The 17,936-nt window shown below is 39.3% G+C and overlaps 2 protein-coding genes across 2 annotated transcripts; both read right to left on the reverse strand.

Moving 5' to 3' along the window:
• Nucleotides 1-865: 865 nt before the first annotated feature.
• LOC140953518 (CXXC motif containing zinc binding protein-like) lies at nucleotides 866-5,280 on the reverse strand. The gene is made up of 8 exons (XM_073402920.1): nucleotides 4,909-5,280; nucleotides 4,622-4,705; nucleotides 3,517-3,573; nucleotides 2,902-2,983; nucleotides 2,184-2,215; nucleotides 1,953-2,030; nucleotides 1,624-1,689; nucleotides 866-1,006 (listed from the first exon to the last, which is right to left on the reverse strand). Exons 1-8 carry the CDS (start codon nucleotides 5,119-5,121, stop codon nucleotides 926-928), a joined length of 693 nt encoding a protein of 230 aa, XP_073259021.1. The 5' UTR covers nucleotides 5,122-5,280; the 3' UTR covers nucleotides 866-925.
• A 1,556-nt stretch (nucleotides 5,281-6,836) lies between these two features.
• On the reverse strand, nucleotides 6,837-17,479 carry LOC140953569 (metalloprotease TIKI homolog). Its single transcript, XM_073402983.1, has 7 exons — nucleotides 17,270-17,479; nucleotides 17,098-17,178; nucleotides 16,390-16,965; nucleotides 10,835-11,159; nucleotides 10,239-10,329; nucleotides 9,657-9,815; nucleotides 6,837-8,818 (listed from the first exon to the last, which is right to left on the reverse strand). Exons 1-7 carry the CDS (start codon nucleotides 17,309-17,311, stop codon nucleotides 8,650-8,652), a joined length of 1,443 nt encoding a protein of 480 aa, XP_073259084.1. The 5' UTR covers nucleotides 17,312-17,479; the 3' UTR covers nucleotides 6,837-8,649.
• Nucleotides 17,480-17,936: the final 457 nt, after the last annotated feature.

Raw genomic sequence — 17,936 nt, forward strand, 5'->3', positions numbered from 1 at the left:
GCTAATTAAACATAAGACAGTGCTGGTCAGCAGTCCCTATCTCTAATTATTATAATTATGTTGGGCAGTCTTAGGGTATTTGCAGAGCCTCAGTAATTTAACGGCTCTTTTAATGACGTCAATTTGTTCACAGTGCTTTTCAGGTGCAGTCATTTCCCAACCCTCCTTCCCTCCCTCTGGATACGTCTTGATAAGTAACTACGAAACCCTCCACTGAGGTCCTCAGTGTGGTTGTGCCTGGTGGTTGCCACCCAAAGGGTTGTTGTGGTTACCTCAGCGCCTGCTTGCAGCCCCCTCAGTTTTTCCAGGCACATGCTCCACACCCAACTATTATTGGCAATGGGTCGCAACCCATTTAATGCAATGCTTTTTCCGTATTGGTGAAGAATATAATAGTATTGTTGAAGACCATTAGCATCAACATGATATTGGTATTAGTATCTTTATTGGGCTTTCCATTGGCAATAGTCTGCCTATGAATCGTTTCTCAGTGAACAACTTATATAAATTGAACAAAAGAACCATCACATACCGGTACACGCACTTTAAAATAAGCTGTGTCATCCATGCATTCAAAGAATGCAAATCAATTCTCCTTTAACTTCCGTCAGTTCTCTCACCTTTTTTGTGTTGTTTTGTTTTTGTTTGATTTTTTGGGAAGCAAAGGTTTATAACCTTTGTAAACAAGCACATCAAAAGACTTGTATTAATAATTGTTGTTAAGACATGTTTTGAACACATCTGTGTTGTCTGTTATTTAAAACACAACTTTAGAATTTAGTCGCACCACATTTTATCTTTCAGAGTACTATGAATGTTGCAAATAAAAGTCACTTCTTTCAACTGATACAATCTAAACGCTTGGAGTAGGCTATGACCACCGATCATGTAGTAGTGGGGTCATCATTCCCTAACGACAGTCCAATCAGTGTAACTTAAGAAACTGATGAGTAACTTCATAAATTCCAACTGCCTCTGCTGCTTTCTCGTCATAGTCAGACCAGTCCTAAGAGGAAAAGTAAAGAACGATAAATGTCTTTCTGTGTAGTCTTGACCCCGGTTGTTCAAAAGGTAGATAATGCTACTCCACTGACATAATTTTTACAAACAAATAATCCCAAAAAGCACAACTGGGAGGAGGCAATCAGTTGGCTATTTGAAAGTGTGGCCAAGGATTTGAATTTGGAATGAACAGGAAACAAATCCAGATACTGGTCAGAGCAGCACTCGAACCCCGGGAACACCAGATTGTTAAACTGAAGCTCTGACCACTCGGCGATGAAAATTTCCATTATGCCTGCATTACACTTCATGCTCCAACTGAAGCATTATGTCCAAAATTATGCCAGCATATTGTATCTAACCGTAGTCATAAGTGAAACTTGTCAAAGCCAGTTAATTTGTTGTGTAAAAATAATTATTATTGGAATCCCTTGCCATGCCTACAAAAGGCAATTCTGGTACCTTTCTGAAATGTTTTTTTTTTTTCCATAATGTTTTTGTTTGATATTTTCCTTCTCCATAAGTTAAGTGTTCTTGTGAATCACAGTCCTCAGAGTTCATGTATGCTTATATGCTAAATCAAGAGTTAACTTGCCTGTCAGCTTGGTTAAAATTATGTACCTTTTCTGTTAAATTGACATCTGTGAACTTAGTTCCAGTGTCAACACCTTCAGCCACAAATCCACCCTGACGACAAACAACAGTAAGTGGACAACTGGTATAAGTAAAATTTCAGCAAAAATCTCAGACTTGCTAACCTCCAAAAGGCAAAAAATGTGAGATTCTGAACCCAGAGCTGGAAAAAGTAGTGAGAGGTGGGTAACACGTGGGAAATTGGTTGTCGACTTGTGAGAGTGTGAGATTTATTTATTTATTGTGAGACTCACGACAAAGTCGTGAGACTTGCCAAGTCTGTGCTTCATCACAAATGCCGTGGATAAATGACTCACCCGTGGTGAAAAGTCAACTGGTTCTACACCTCTGCAATCAAATGCCACCATTGTCTTAAACCTGTTGCTATCTTCAGCCTGTAATGAACATGCCATGATGTTAAAACAAATTGAAAGTGTCTACAAGACAGCCAGATCTTAAAATTATTGTATACTCCTTCATGCTATCTTTGATTATATCGGTTTATTAAAGAAACAAAAGAGAAAATTATAGCCAAGTCTTAAAATTACCGTATATTCCTTTATGCTGTCTTTGATAATATCTGTTGATTAAACAAAAACAAAAAATGTATGATTATATCATAGAATTAATTCCATTATAGTTAGGAGAAAAGCTGATTTTATGACCTCTCAAATGGCATCAAAAAAACTTAATTTGGTATCACATCAAATTGAGTTTGTATTAAACTCATCACCAATAGATGAGCATGGGCGTTGGTTCCTACAAAGTTGGTGGAGCCGCGCAATGCTCTAGCATGAGGAGGAGGTATCCATGGCAACCCTGCGAGCGGCCCCCACCAGGCACCGTCACACTGAACAATTCAGTGGAATACTTACCAACCCAATACTTACCTAGCCCACACCAAGAGGGAGGGAGGGATGGGAAAAACCAAAGCACAAACTGGCATGCAAACAGCAAGCTATTGCAACAACACTTTGTGAAGAACCGCAAGCAAGCAACTGCGTATATAAGTCACAAGGTGCCCCTGCTAGAGGCAGCAGGCCACCCCTACTATAGCTGGGGAAACAGCTAACCAGCATTGCTTCGAGGTTAACTTTGCCTAAATTACATTTAGCCACATTTAATCATACAACATATCCAATAAATTTGCCATCCATCCAATTTGGGGGCACCAATCAAACTTCGGAATAAATGTATTCTCTCTTTTATATTAATATTATATTAATCATTCATTATATTAATCATTCATTAGCCACATTTTCTTACCCATGGTATTCTCTCTTCCACATAATTTACACTTTGAAACAAAATTTGCACTTCCTCTGCTTCCTTTTACTGCTTGAGCTTCCTATTAACAATACAGGTTATTCAGTATGTTTTATCACAAAAGGACTTGTTGGATTCCAGGTGTACAATAATAATTATTAAAGCCACAAAAACATGCAACGTAGTACTGACTTTAGTCTGTAGTGAAATCCTGTGACATGACCATGCATTCAACTAAAATCTACTGAGCAGTTCTCCTGTTGTACTGTATATTATGCTGTACAAGGTGGTTCTAACTTTTGAGTGTGTAGAAGAAATCCTGAAGTGTGACCATTCAAATGAAAGCCACTGAGCAGTTCTTTCCTGTGATGCCGTTTCTTACAATGTATTAGGTGGCTCTAACTTACTTTTGAGTCTGTGCATGAAACCCTAATTTGTGAATGACCATTAAAATAAAAGCTACCGAGCAGTACTTTCCTGTGCTAGTGTTTGTCATGATGTATAAGGCGTTTTTAACTTTTGACTCTGAGGATTTAATACTATCAATGGTGTTACGAAAACATGGTGTTATGAAACCTCTTCAGCACTACTTTTACATCGTGTTAATTAACTTACTGCAAGACACATATAAACCCAATCCTTGGTATTTTCCCCACAATTTTGACATTGCAGCTAAGGAAAAAGTACAACAATTAACTATAAGAATAGAAAAAAAGGAAAGATAAAAATCTGGTTCACTTAATGACCTGTCATGTAATGCGATTCTTAGCCTCTAGCGGACACAACTGGGGGGCAGGAATTGTAATGATCTGTACCATCCCTTGTACATTTACAGCAGGGATCGTGAAAATTACATTTTCCCAAAAGTAACTAAGGTTTGGTCTATTTTTGGTCACAGAATAGACTACCAGTATAATAGGTACAGGTTCTGAGAGGCCAGCAGCACATACCCAGCAAAAACTAACCCCCCCACCTCCCCCTCACCAGGTTTAACTCCTCCAACAAGTTTGCCTCCTGCCAGTTGGATTTGTTTGTAATCACATTATGTTTAATGTCTATCATTATTTCAGTGAAGTACCTGTGGAAAGAACACTCTATTTTTATAGTGATCCCTCCACCCTCCCTCCCCTAAGGATGAGTGTCCACAGCGGATGAACGCATTTGAAAACTGTATAGTTGAATTTGCACAGTATAAATAAATATTATTATTTTGAACCATTAGGAATCCATTTTCAAAGAGAGGGGGTAAGAAAGGTTTTTCACACGGCTCTGACAAAAACGTGAGGTGGCAGGAATCTGCTCATCCGGGGATGGGGGGCGGGGGGGGATAAAATTGACATTACCATTTGGGGCGCCATAAAGCCCTCTGAATGAGTTATTCTGTATATTGGGAAACGTAACAACAGATGAACGAACCATACAATATCCCTTGAGCAATAAAAAAACAGGTGTTTTTTCATCGAGAGGCCACTGAAATAGAGATTTCTGGGAGCTTATTTGTGGCTCCAGAACCATTTACCACCGAGGTAAGAATTGGGGCCATGGGAACTTTCTAAAAAGTGTTCGCTCAACAAATTTATTAAAGAATATCGAAGAGGATCGACTGTTTTTACAGGTGTATTACCTTACCTTTTAAGCTTTTGACAAGACTGATTTGTTAATTCGAAAACAAAACATTAGACTGTTTGTGAATCTTTTTAGGCAAATTACGATGCCCTACCTTTAAGTACCAACGGAAATCCTCCTCGTCTGGCCTTACATTGGTGAGGTTTTCAAGATTCGCCTTAAATTGTAAGGCTATACGCTGTAGATCAGTGATGACAAAATGTAAACAAAGAGCTGTGATTAGCTTTTTTTGACTAGACAACGATTATAATGCAGCTAAGATTAGCAGAAATGATCCTGAAGACAGACAAGTACGCTAATCATCCACTAAATAGTAAAACACTTTACAGGATAAATGACAAAAATCCTGACATATTTCTAACAAAATGAAAATTCGCTTACCACCATTTTGCCACGACAGTGCTGCGCCTGCATTGGACAGTGGCAAGCAAGACTGCAATGATGACATGCGTAGTCGCGTTGCGCGTTCGCTGAATCCAATATGGCGCACAACAGGTTTCTTGCTCGCACAGTTATGGTTGGAGAAGGCGGAGCAAGCCAGGCTCTTAGAGCGTTGCAGCGTGTCCTTACGGATGAAAAGGTCGTAAAAGACATCCAACTGAAACGTTATTACGAAAAGCCCACTGTTAAGAGGCGGCGGTTGAAGTACGAAAGCTCACTGAAATTGTACAACTCTGAGATGAAAAGAAAAGTCGACTTTCTTATGGACAAGCAGAGAAAAGTTACGCCATGGACTTAAGCCTAAATTCTCTTGAATGAACATCTTTAAAACTGCAATGACCAAGTGATGGAAGACTGACTGATTAATTAACAAAACCACCATGTACAGGGCTGTCAAAACCTCACATGTCTTCAAATATTGAGAATTAATAGGGAAGGAATCATAGATGACGTCATAACTCATGGAACATCGATAGTGCAGATAATACTTGTTGACCCCGATCGTTACGAATTTGCAATGACACAAAACGCGCAGAAAAGATGTTGTTGGCACTGTAACATTTGACGTGATTGGTTTACTTCCCATCAATCGCATTATTGTATTACAGTGGTATACCGGGGTTTATGAGGAAACGTTCGATGTTAAAATAAATGTAGCTCAAGCAACGCAAAGAAGTTGAAATTTCATTGTCAGAATGTCAAGTCTACTAAAGAAATGGCAAGCTTCGCCGATTATCCGGGAGATTTCAGACTGTAATCTAATCAGAGACGGTGAGATACAGTCCAAAATCTGGAGTCTCCCGGATTATCTGGGAGAGTTTGCAGCACTGCATGTACAAGAAGCTGTTTGATTATCAAGATTATGCATGCGACCTGGACACTAATTGGCAGTTCATTAAGCAGATGTAAGTCGGGATGGCTTACAGATGCAGCCATGGCAGATGGATACTGAATGATAATAATATTGCATTTACTAGTCGAAATTTTTGGCCTGTTATGGATGTGGATGTTACATCTAAAAGAGAGACAGATCCAAAGAAATGTTTATTATTTTGATTTTCAGTTAGTTTGATTAGACCAGAAGTTTGGGCCATTCCATTTAATAGCAACCCCCCCCGTTGATGAGGTAGGTTAACTCTTACCCCCTAAGAGAAATACACCAAAAGTATCGACACATTTCTCCCTCCTCACCAGAAAGAGACCATTTTTTCTTTCCCCCTTCAGAAAAAAGGGAATACCTCTCAGAAATATCCAAAGATCAAAGGATGCCAATACAGCCACCTCCTCAGAAATAACTTTCAAAGCCCCCTTCAGAAAATCTCATACGTAGGGAAGGAGGTCATACTGATGATGTTCGCTACCTGATCTGGGTTGTGATCATCATCAGTATGGAATATAGAGAAGGCATTGTTTGATTAGCCAATTGTGTTGCAGTATGATGTCAAAGTGAAGTATCGATTGATACTAGAAAGTTCTTGGACAGGAAGTTTTTCCATCAGTGTTCACTTAACCAACCAAAAGCCATGTGCGTTTGTATCCGATTGATAAGCCGATCAAATCACTCTATTTGTGTTTGTTTGTTCTTTCTGTTTTATTTGCGCGTTTTCATTTCAAGGTCATAGGAAAATCACTCTATTCCTAGGATGTTCTTTTGCTGGGAAACCAGTCGGGTGGCGGCACCAAATGTCGGCTGTTTTCTCAGGCTAACTTTCTGGTGATCACAAACATTTCCCTTAAACCACCTCGACCCCAGAGGAACTCTGCTGAACTTGAGTTGCTATGTCAGTTTTCAAAACTGAACAATTCAGCACCCTCTTACAAGACTGGGGGTACAATACTGTGTACAGCTTTTTGAATACGACATACACTTGTGTTGTAATCACAATTTTATTCACAAAATGTATGTATAAATATCTTGCTATGATCTCAAGTCTGACCAAACAACTTTACTTTTGTGACATTGCTTCTGCATTAGTTGAACTAAGTAATACATACACCCTGTACAAATGCTGTGGAAAACAACTTTCGTTACCAGTAGTTGTATTTACTTGAAGAAGTGCTGCCCATTAGAGTACAAACTAGTGCTACTCCACTAAGTAAGAACAAGGCATTTTGGGAGGTACCTAGCATCAGACATAACTTCTAACGTTTCTTTATTTGAAAGTCAGATCCTAGCAGTTAAATCTGGCACTACTGGTACGTTTCATCTAATCGAGCCCTTGAACTCCAGATATGATTATTCGAAGAATAGTTATATCAAACTAGATATGAAGAGTGATAATAGTTCTTCCTCTCATAGTTGTAGAAAAAGAGTAATTCTTCACTGTCAGAAAATATTGTCTCCCTTTAAAAAAGATGTTTTGGGGGGTTTTGAAGGACTTCTGGAATCTAAAAGAAAATTGGGGTGAACTCTTTCAAGCAAATACGTTTAAGTATAGATGTAAAACTTGTCTCCATGGATGTTTTCCTCTCAACATGCCAGCTGTGTTTTCGTAGGTGTGATTCAGTATAAATGGTTTGTTATCAGGAAAATCAATTTGTTTAGCAATCTTTGACTCCTTTGAGTCCTTGTAAATAAATATTTATAGTATTGTTATGTAGTTTCCATCACACATCCAACTTTAGGTCTGAAAAACATTTTGAATTAGAGAAAGTGAGTTAAATAATCTTAAATGATCCTCTTTGACGAAATTCTCTTACTTTAATATCTTAAACCGGAGTCTTTTCAACCAGTTTCGGTGCCTGGATGTCGAATCAAACATTTCCTGTGTTTGAAATATCATTTACATGAATGAAGGTTTGGAATTTGGCTAAGGCCCTGATTAAAGGTCACATTTCACATCTGCCAAAATTAATGCTAATGAGGAAAATCCATTGTTCTCCCTCATTTACTTGTGAAACGCGATGCTTGAACCAGGCCTAAGTGTCGAAAAAACATTAGGGAACTTAAGCATCAGACGTTCTTGGAACCACGACGCCAACCGGAAGTAGTTTTGCACCATGACAGCCACTGCGCATGTCAAGATGTTCTTGGGTTGCGGTCACGGACTTCAACACGCGAGTTCTCACGTTGAAACTGGGTTCAAATTCTGTGTTCTTCGAAGAGTTTTCGTCATACAAAAGTAGAAATTCCTCGTCTGAAATCATATTTTCCTCGTAAGAGAGATCAGAACTTAACGCAAATCTTTGAAAGACATTTTCAACTGAATTATTCCGTCGGCGTTTGTGATGGTTTCACGTCGTTTTGCCTAATGATTTTTATTTGTCGCGCAAACTGCGTCCCCGATCGAGTTAGGCCAGCCATGCTGTTCGAGAATCAAGAACGTCTGGTGCTTAAGTTCCCTATTGTCCTAGTTGGTCAAACGCAAGATGGAATGGTCTACCAGCTGTACGATGTAGTTCTCTATTGTTGAACGCGTTCTTCACATTGGCGAATACTGTCCACCGGACTAGAAAAAGGTTAGGTGTTTTTTCATCTCTTTTTATTGTTCTCTGTATTTCCATGTGTTATCCACATCAGTGTGTTATACACAACTTTTCGGACGCACTTCTTTCTCTCTGATGGCGAGATAAACTCAGAACAATTTTTCTCTTGTTGGCCTGGGAGGAACTTTGTCACGCCCGACGTATGCCCCTTTACATGTAATTGCGTTTCTCCAGAACGTATGCATTTAATTACTCTTATAAAAAGTCTCTTATTAAACACCACAGAAGGAGACACAGTAGCGTAGCTGTGTTCAAAACTTGTCTGCTTCTAATATTCACGGCCGATGATGTCGGTAGAATAGGAAGTGGCGTATCAGTGCTAAGATCTTCTTTGACGGTTAGCTGCTTTTTACTTGAGTCAACCCTGATAAAAAATGAGTAAAAGAGGATATTAACCTTGATCTTCCAGCGACATAGCCAGCAGAACAGGCCCTATTTTTCCGCATTTTTCGGGCGAACGAAGCACGAGGCGGGCGTGAAGCGTGAGACACGCGCGACGGGGAAAGGCGCCTTCACCCGTCGCGCGTGTCTGGCGCTCCTCGCTCGCTTCACTCGTGAACGGTAACTGGAGGAAGTCTCTTACCGTGAAAGTCAACTGAAAGGCTGATCGTAACAGTTACAAATTAAACTAAGATCGACTTTCGTTTCAGTGTCTTCATAAACGGTACATGGTTTGCGAAAGGTTTGCCATGCGTGCGAAAGTATGTTTCATTTAGCCTGAATTTCGAAACGCAAACTCCGGACTCCAGAAGATGGCTGTATTTCAAGCTACTCAATGTTTGTAAATCCTAGAAAGACACTTTTCTCGTGTTTGATGCAATATATCAAACACGATGAGAAACTTTCGTCTACGGATATCCTGACATAAACTAATAGGCTGCTATACCTTACACATGCAAGTACTCTGCCAAGTGCAGTTTATTTCCTATTACTTCCATTCGTTCAAAGCAGTCGCGTATACTCCTGTACTTTGCCAAATGGTCTATCATATCTCAGAAAAGCATGTTGGAACGCATGTTGAATGACGTTAGCTAATTTCCAGAACTGACATTGCTTATTGATATTCGTTAGTTTTCGTAACATCTCCGACAAAGAAATTTATCACAAATTTTTTTAACCGCAAATCATAATGACAATTGTTATTCAACAGTTTGCCTTCGTTACATTAGGCAAGATAACCAAATGCAACAGTAACTACTCACCTTTTTTGTGTCGGATTGTTCGTGACTTTAAGCACAAGCTTTACGCGACGAAAATTCGTTCTTTTCCTTTTTCTTCTGCAGTATCTTTTTCTGTGTCTTTTGAGACACTTTCTTAGTTTTCTCTTTGGCTTGGGTTGAGGAGGTATTGATGTTGTATAACTAAAACATTTACAGAAAGAAAGATCAGTCAGTAGTTAATACAAATCTGAGTCGCCATCATTCGATCCTCTTAATAAAATCGGCGTTTTCCTGCGATCTACAAATATATTACAAATTCAGGGAATATTTTTCCTGTTCATTCTCGCGCCCTCACGAATATGTAATATTTTGAATAAGGCCTTTTATAAATGAAAGTCGCCCGAAATGCTAGACGCAATATGAACAAATTAAAGCCTCTCCTTATACCCTGCATGTGTCAAGGGCGTGAAAATTGCGCTGTAAATGTCGGCGAACTTTGGTGTTGGGTCTACCTCTGATTGGATAAAATAGTAGCGGCACATATTTTAGCCAATCACAAAACGCAGTCACACGGTATTGCAAGAAGTATCGATCTTACTGCAGTACAAACTGTACAATTCTTACCTTGGCAATTTCTGATTGGGTCCTAAGTGATCTACTGTAAATCCTTCGCGTTTCATGATATCAATAATGCTGTGATTTCCAAGAAAATGCCCTGCAAAAGTACCAACAGGTAACACTTAATCGACAGACATAATGAGGGCAGGACACTCTTACTTTTAAATGAGTTGACGCAATCCTATTGCGTTGCCAAACAAATGAAACCTCTGGGGCAGAATTGCGTAGTGCTGTTTATATCTCTGGAGTTTACAAAAAGCAATTTAAAATTTTGCGAATTTTTCGCATTGGCTACCATTAAGGAGTTTAGAAGGTTAATAAAGAGAATGGCGCCTTTGTGGATGAAAACTATTTGCAGCCCATATTTGAACGAAAGGCCAACCCAAGACAAGACCAGCCAAGTTGGTGTGCTTCTCCAAGTGTTACATTCTTGGCTAAATTTTAGCATAAAGTTCTCTCGAAGTATCACAATTATTTTACTCTGAAAAGCAACTTTCAGGATAGTTTTGGCGGGAAACAGTTACATTGTAAGATGTTACATGATGCTGAGGCAGCCAATGGGAGTCTTTGCTTTTGGTGAAGAAAGTTGATGAAGCACTTACCCGCGCCGAACGCGAAAAAGAAATTCCGCTCCGGGTGTTTGTTTAACAGATCAATAACTCTCTTTGCCATGAGTTCATTTCTTTTGAAAATAAGTTCTGTCTTGAAGTATTTATCAATGTCTCTGGTAGCCTGCATTTCCAGTTCTTTAAGTGTTGAGTTAGAATTCATGTTTGCCAGCCGCGTTGTTTGCGTGGAAAATAACACCGTGTTCAAATCACCGCAGTTGTAGTGATCTATTAAGTCATCTGTCGTGTATGCTAATGTTGCTTTGCCAACCCGTAACTTTTCTTGGAAGTTTAGTGTTTGGTTCAAAGCAAAAATAACCTACAATGAAAAGAGGCAAAAGAGAAAACTTTATATTACGTTATTTTCACACTGTACCGGACAGCTGTTATAACATTACAAGCTTATAAACTAAGGTATTTTTAAGCCGGGCGCGTTCGTTTGCAAATGCGCCGATTATTCAGATTGTCAAGAAGTTGTTTCTTGGCACGTACAATTCGTAACAAGGGAAAAGGACATAATCCTATTCGGGATATCTCAACCGCAAAGAAAAAGTCTTTCTTAAAAGTTGAAAAATGACCTGTTGTGTATCTAAAAAAAAGTCGTTAACATATTGTTTACCAGGTTATTTCGCACGTGACGGGTTAACTTTAACCTCTGAACTGACGGAACTCGTACAGCCATTAATTCATCTTGAGGGCGGAGTACACTTCTCTTATTTGTCTTGCGGTTCACATGCTTGCATGTACGACTCCACCGCATACTCTTGTAGAGTTGTAAACAAGTTCTTGCTAATGAGGCATTACTCTTGAGAAGTGTAAAGGCTTGGTTTTTGAGGCCCTCGAAAACCACGCCCTTGCTTTTAAAAACTCAGACTAACGCGGCAGCCCAAAGAGTTATTGCAGCAACAGAAAGTATTTCCTTTTGTTAAGAAGTATCTCTGTCATGTGTACACGTTAACTCTTAAAAGCTGTCTTTAACTTCGGGAAGAAGACAAGGTTTGCAAGATGACCGAGTTTCGTTTATCTTTTCATGTCATATTATGGAATCCAGTGTAAAAGAAACGTTCTCTTTTCGTCCAAGAATTGTCTTGAAAATGACACCTCTGTGTTATCGACAAGGGCCGTTTTTCATGAGAGAAAAGGTAGTTTTAATAAAAGTATGACAAGAATTTCTCTGAAAGTAGTCCATTAGCTTTTTTGCCGACTCACTATACGCGGTCATAAAAAATCAATCAATTAATGGACCCATTTGGCGCATCTTCTCGAAACTACACGATTACCCCTGGACGTGGCCCAAAAATACATTGTGATTAGCGTTAACACTCAACTTAAGTACTCATTGTCAGTTAAAGAGTGTCCACATAAAAATGCAGTTAAAAACAATCTATTTTCGTAAAATGCTGAAAAACAAAAACACCATGTGAAAGGACTGGAGCGACCTCCTTCATCTGCCGCGCTGAATGGTTGCAGCTAAAGGTTTCGTCCACAGAGTCAAATGTTAACACATGACAATTGCATGATTCTCTAACAAATCCGAGAGGGTAAAATTACCTTGCGGAAATAAAGTTCCGAAAACTTTAAGCACTTTAGAAGATTTGCGGCCGCGGGTTGGTTGCAGAAGCCGTCTGTAGCCAGAAAAAAAGAACAGATAATCTTGCCAGGCCATTAACGCTTACTCACGATCCAAATTTTTGAGAAACTTTTGACCAAATGTCGAGAAACAAAAAGACAGACTCGAAAGTTAGCATTCCATTTCACGTCCCCTGGTAATTTACTCTAGGAGAAACCGAGCAAAATGAACACTTCTTCTCACTTTTAGCAGGCAAGAGGGGTTTTTGCACATTTTTAGAAGATTTATTTTTAGGCGGGCCGCATGGTTGGAAAGTGAGGCGCCTGTATGGGCAATAAATCAGATGATGTTATTCCATTAAATAATTACTGAATGAGACAGAGGAGATAATTTTGAGTTATGACTTTCTATTTTAGAAATTTGGAGGACGTGGAATGACCAACTTAATGATCCCTCGTATTGACTTTGCGGCTTAAAAAACCGTTATAACGCGCTGTAATGAACCGGATCAAGTGTGTCTGACGCCATAAACTTACTGAAAATAACAAAAAAACAACCCACTTCTATAATTTCCCGTTCTAACTAAATTTCTGCAACGTAATTTTGTTTTGATGGCGGTGAAATGTGGTGAATTATGGTTGGACGGCTTACAGTTTACAGACAAAATTCGGTTAAAAAAACTTTCGGACTTCTTTGAAACAACCTGCTGAATGGTAGACATCAGAATTTTTTTTTGAATTTGGACTCTGAGCTATATTGAGACACATCGTGTAAATTGAAAAATAATGTTAAATTTATTGAACACGAGTCAGGACGGAAGGTAAAAAAATGCAGCCATTCACTTCCTCAAATTCTGACGCCTAAAATAGCGCTACGATAATATGGTTCTAAATGTTTTCCCTTTTTATGTCTTTTCTCACAGAGAGATCATCAAACTGTCTTTTCCATGATTTTCAAAATTGCTTGCTGCTAAGTATAAAATCAAAAACCGTTGACGGATGAAAATTTCCCTGTAGTGTAGTTTTCTTCCCTAGAATTCATTGTCATTGAAGAAAAGAAAAGATGCGAAAGAATTTTTGTCAAATCATGCTTCGGCTATATGAGAAATGGTTCTTGGCTAACAAAAAGATTAAATCGGTACACCGCAAATAAACATGGATTACTGATACTGCTGAAGTCTTATCTCTTTTCTGGACTATTATCTCCATTGATTTCTTGTATATATATGGGGAGACAGACCCGAAAATACAAAAGACGGCGACTACTTCTTCATTTGGGATAAATGTAATACTGATATTTAGTTAACACCCAATTTACCAAAACCCACGAATCAAGAACATGCAGCCACCTAAAACGTGAAAGGAATCCGTATATCGATGACATAAGTTCATTGCGGCCGGTAATGATATAAGACAACTATATAATTGAGGTTGTTTGGTTATCATAGGACGTGATAGTTTTGCAGTGTAGCAAAGTCTAGAAAGAGGAAACACTTTCGGGTTTGTTTGATTTCTCAAAATTCAAGATTATCTTCAAAATGCAGATGTATGTATTGAATCGATTACACATTTTATCTTTCTCGATATACTAAATTATCGGGTTTTTATGCCCTGAGGTTCAACTTACAAAAGAGGGCAAGTTAGGTTCTCGTTAACAAGTTTGCAAATATGGTCAATTCAGTTACTAAAATGCCACATTTGCGCGCTCTAAGGCTACCTTATCATTCCCTGAACGCATTAACAGGCCTTTAAACGAAATCATAACAAAATGATGTTTGTTAGTTCGGAACATAAAAACATTTCTTGTCATACGTGGGCTTCCCAGATACAAATGCCTTAAATGCAAAGCCAAATCGTGTTCTTGGCCTATTTTTGTTTCTTGTTTTCCTCTATCTCTCTATGACACTGCGTTGCCACACGACAACGTTCTTTTAAAATTTCAAAGCAAACGAAAAACCACATTTTAAGCAGGTGGTGGTCGAACAATAATGCCCTAGGGAGAGAGGTTTTCATCTTTCTTACTTAAACAATGTTACAAGAGCGGGGAGCAAGAGAGCGCATTCGAGATAAAAGCCTTTCACGCAATTTGTTTTCTGCGTTATAAATCAAACCTTATTGAAAACCCCTATTGTTGTTCGACACAACATAATAACAATTTTCTTGTTTAACAAAAACAACAGATAAAACTAATTTAAGATAAGCTTCAACCCCGGGTTTATCAAAATAGTACTATGAAAAAGTCTCGCCCAGATTTGTGTGCAAGTGGCGGAACGATTCCCGATCAAGAGACCTTTTAATTTTAAACATCAAAAAGAACCGCCCTTTATCGCTTAAGTCAACGAACATAAAGCTAATGGAATAAATAACAGACTTAGCGAACACAATAGCGAAACGCATTGTGAAAGTTCATAGTTTGGGCTCTAAAATCTGCCCCGGAGAAACGATGCAACGCTTCACACGTTACCAGAGACAGAGAAAACGTATTGGACAGTGATCAGTACAAGTGGAAAATGTTTGTTCGTCTGTAGGTCTCTCGACCCATTTTTGATACAACTATTCAACTCTCTTTATCGCCAATACAATTGCGTATTTCAAGAAAGTGACGTTATGATCAGCAAGGGCATCAGTTAAATGACACTGCGGTGAGGTAAAACCGATTGCAATCGTTCCTTATGACGTGAATCAAAACGCCTTTTCTCGATCTGTCGCGGCGGAGGACATGTTCTTGATTTAATTAACACTATTGTCTACAAAATAGTTTGTTGACATAAGAACCACGCTGCCACTCATTGAAAAGCTACGTGGATTTCATCGTATTAGGGCTAAAATCGTCGATCAGGTCTATTTTCAGTGCATGTTCCCCCAGTAACAGAGTAATTAAGCTGATAGTCCCAAGTGCGGCAAGGAAATCTTTTCACATAGAAGGCGTGATTGTAATGAAATTTTAATGACACACAAGATGCGAGATGTTTTCATATCAGAGTCGATAAAAGCTGCATCAAACAACATTGTAACTGATACTGTAGTCGGAGCCCAACACAGGACACCGAAAGGAAAAGCCGCCTCTAAGAATGTCCCAGTGGTAATGAAGAAAAATGGCGTACACGCGTGGAATCCGCTTTACTTAATTGACTAACACAAGTCGAACAAGGTTTACTCACGGTTTTATCTCGCCAATGGTTTTTATTACAGGGTTATAGCTTATTAGCTTTACGTAACAATAACCCTAAACATAGAAAACACATCAAAGAGACTAGGTAATTTGAGCACGCACGTATACTCTTACCCACAAACTGACTAAAAGAGCACGTTCTGCGGTAAAAGAGGAAGAGACTCGAATTAATTTTAGCTCTTAAGTATCAGGTACCAGGTAGAGAAACTAAAGCCTTGCGATGTCTTGTGTCACGTTGCCATCAAACCCTGACAAGCCGTTTCAGAAATTCACATTAAAATTACCGTGAAAAGCCCTATTAACAAAACATGATTTAGAAGATGTGAACACTGTTTGTGACGGCCGTATACACAACACCTCTAAGATAAACACAATGACCATTTTGTACGCGTCCACACATTAAAAAAACAAAATCTCGCTACTAAGCTAATGCACTGCCATACGGTTTTTACAGGTTTCTTCCAAAACCGGGAATACCACCAAGATGACTCACAGATTATCACGCGTTGTAATAGAATTATTCCCCCCAGTCGGCTCACGCAAGAAAAATATCAAGGAAACAGCCTAAAAACGTGTATCACGCTTCAATGACGCGCATAAATTCTCGCGGGATGAGGCCCTTGAAGGCGCGTTCTAAAGGGCAATGAAATGTTCACTTATTAAATGTCGCGTGCAATTTAACTCTAAATATTTAATGTTGTTAGTTTCAATTCATTTAATCCACTTTTGTCAGCGGTAAGCTGCATTCTGTCTGAAAAACATTTGCCCATGATCAGCTTTGCGGGATTATGTAATTTTTTCTACAAACCTGTGTGTCGTTGAGAGAATTAAGCGGCCGACATTGTTCCTCCACCTCTTCTACAGCTCCGGTGAACTTTTCGTTCCTGGAGGCCTCGGACGCCAGGTACTGATCAAGGACTGGAATGCCCCTGTTTTTAATGTCGCTTTTGGTCAGAGAATTGACCATCAGCATAACCCATATTGGTCGCTTTTGTTGCCAATCTTTAGTCAAAAGCTGAAATATCTTGTCAGCGTACGGCGCCATTCCTTGCCGATAATCATCGTCTTTGTCTCTAAGCCACACCGGAATCATTTTTTTTATATATCGTAAGTGCCTGTAGAGGCGTCGATAAATACTTCGCGGCAACACGTCCTTAAGAAGTCCTCCCTTGGGTAGCATTTGACATCTCCATAGTGCATTCACTGTAGCCTTGTTAGTTAAATCAAGTTCAAAATAGACGTACTGGCTCGTCCTGAAGGCATCCTTGCTGTTTGACGGTATATAATCCCATACTCGTGTATACGGCACATGTATCGTTCCGAAGAAATAAGCTGGCGGATCTCTCTTCACCAACCACAAGAAGGAATTAAGGTTCTCTTGTAGCTATAAACACGAGTACAAATGGAATATGCACAGCGTAATTATTTTTGAAAACACAATAGAACAGTAATCTATAAGAATTTAAGTGCACACATCAACAAACGCACACAAAAAAAGATCTCGAAAGTCTGTTACCGCGTATTTCGCACAGGAGGGTCTTGTCGATGGAGAGATGTCCGTAGAAGCATTGTGACTTTGGAGAGGTGCCTCAGTTAGCTGCAGTGAGAAGCAAGATGTGTTATGATTTGTAAGTGATAAACTGCTTATAGACTAACGTGATGGCTGTGCATGTCAGTGGTCAACTTACAACGAGTAGCAAAACCCACACGAGGTTATAGTACGACGCCATGCGTTCATCCTAACAAGAGATTTCAACTCTGCTGGTACTCCAGTTTTTTTCACTTTGGCAGAGACGTCCACGGTCATCTGGCCTTCATACCTCACTAACAGACAATCTTTAAACCTTGTCAGCTTCAGCTCACCGAGCTTTGCGGTCCCTGCTCAGGTTAGTGGTCAAGCCTATGATTGGTTTATCGCGACTCATAATAGGCGCACAGTTAATCTGAAGGGGCGGGCAGTCATTGGAAACAATAGGCATGTCATTAAGCGTGACAGCAAACATTCGACCTGACAGTTGTAAGCTTAATTGCAGTGCTCGCTCACCTCCATGGATATGGACGGATGGTAGCTTCGTGACATGACAAAACGTGACCTAATAAGCTATCTTCTGCTTGAATGCATTTAACTCTGCAATTCAAAACCGAAACAATTATATTGCAAATAGCCTGAGGTGTATTTCTTTACTTAGAACAATTGAAACTTCAGGTCAACTTTCCATGGCTTTTGGCGTGGTGAAGAGCTATGCATGACCCCTCTCATATCACAAGTGGACTTTGTTATTTTATAGACGTGTAAATAGGTTCCAAAAGTTTGCCAAAGGGCAAAGAGAAAAAAAAAAGCAAAGTAAAGTTCGC

Source organism: Porites lutea, chromosome 12, assembly GCF_958299795.1.
Source record: "Porites lutea chromosome 12, jaPorLute2.1, whole genome shotgun sequence".
In the NCBI taxonomy this organism is placed as follows: domain Eukaryota; kingdom Metazoa; phylum Cnidaria; class Anthozoa; order Scleractinia; family Poritidae; genus Porites; species Porites lutea.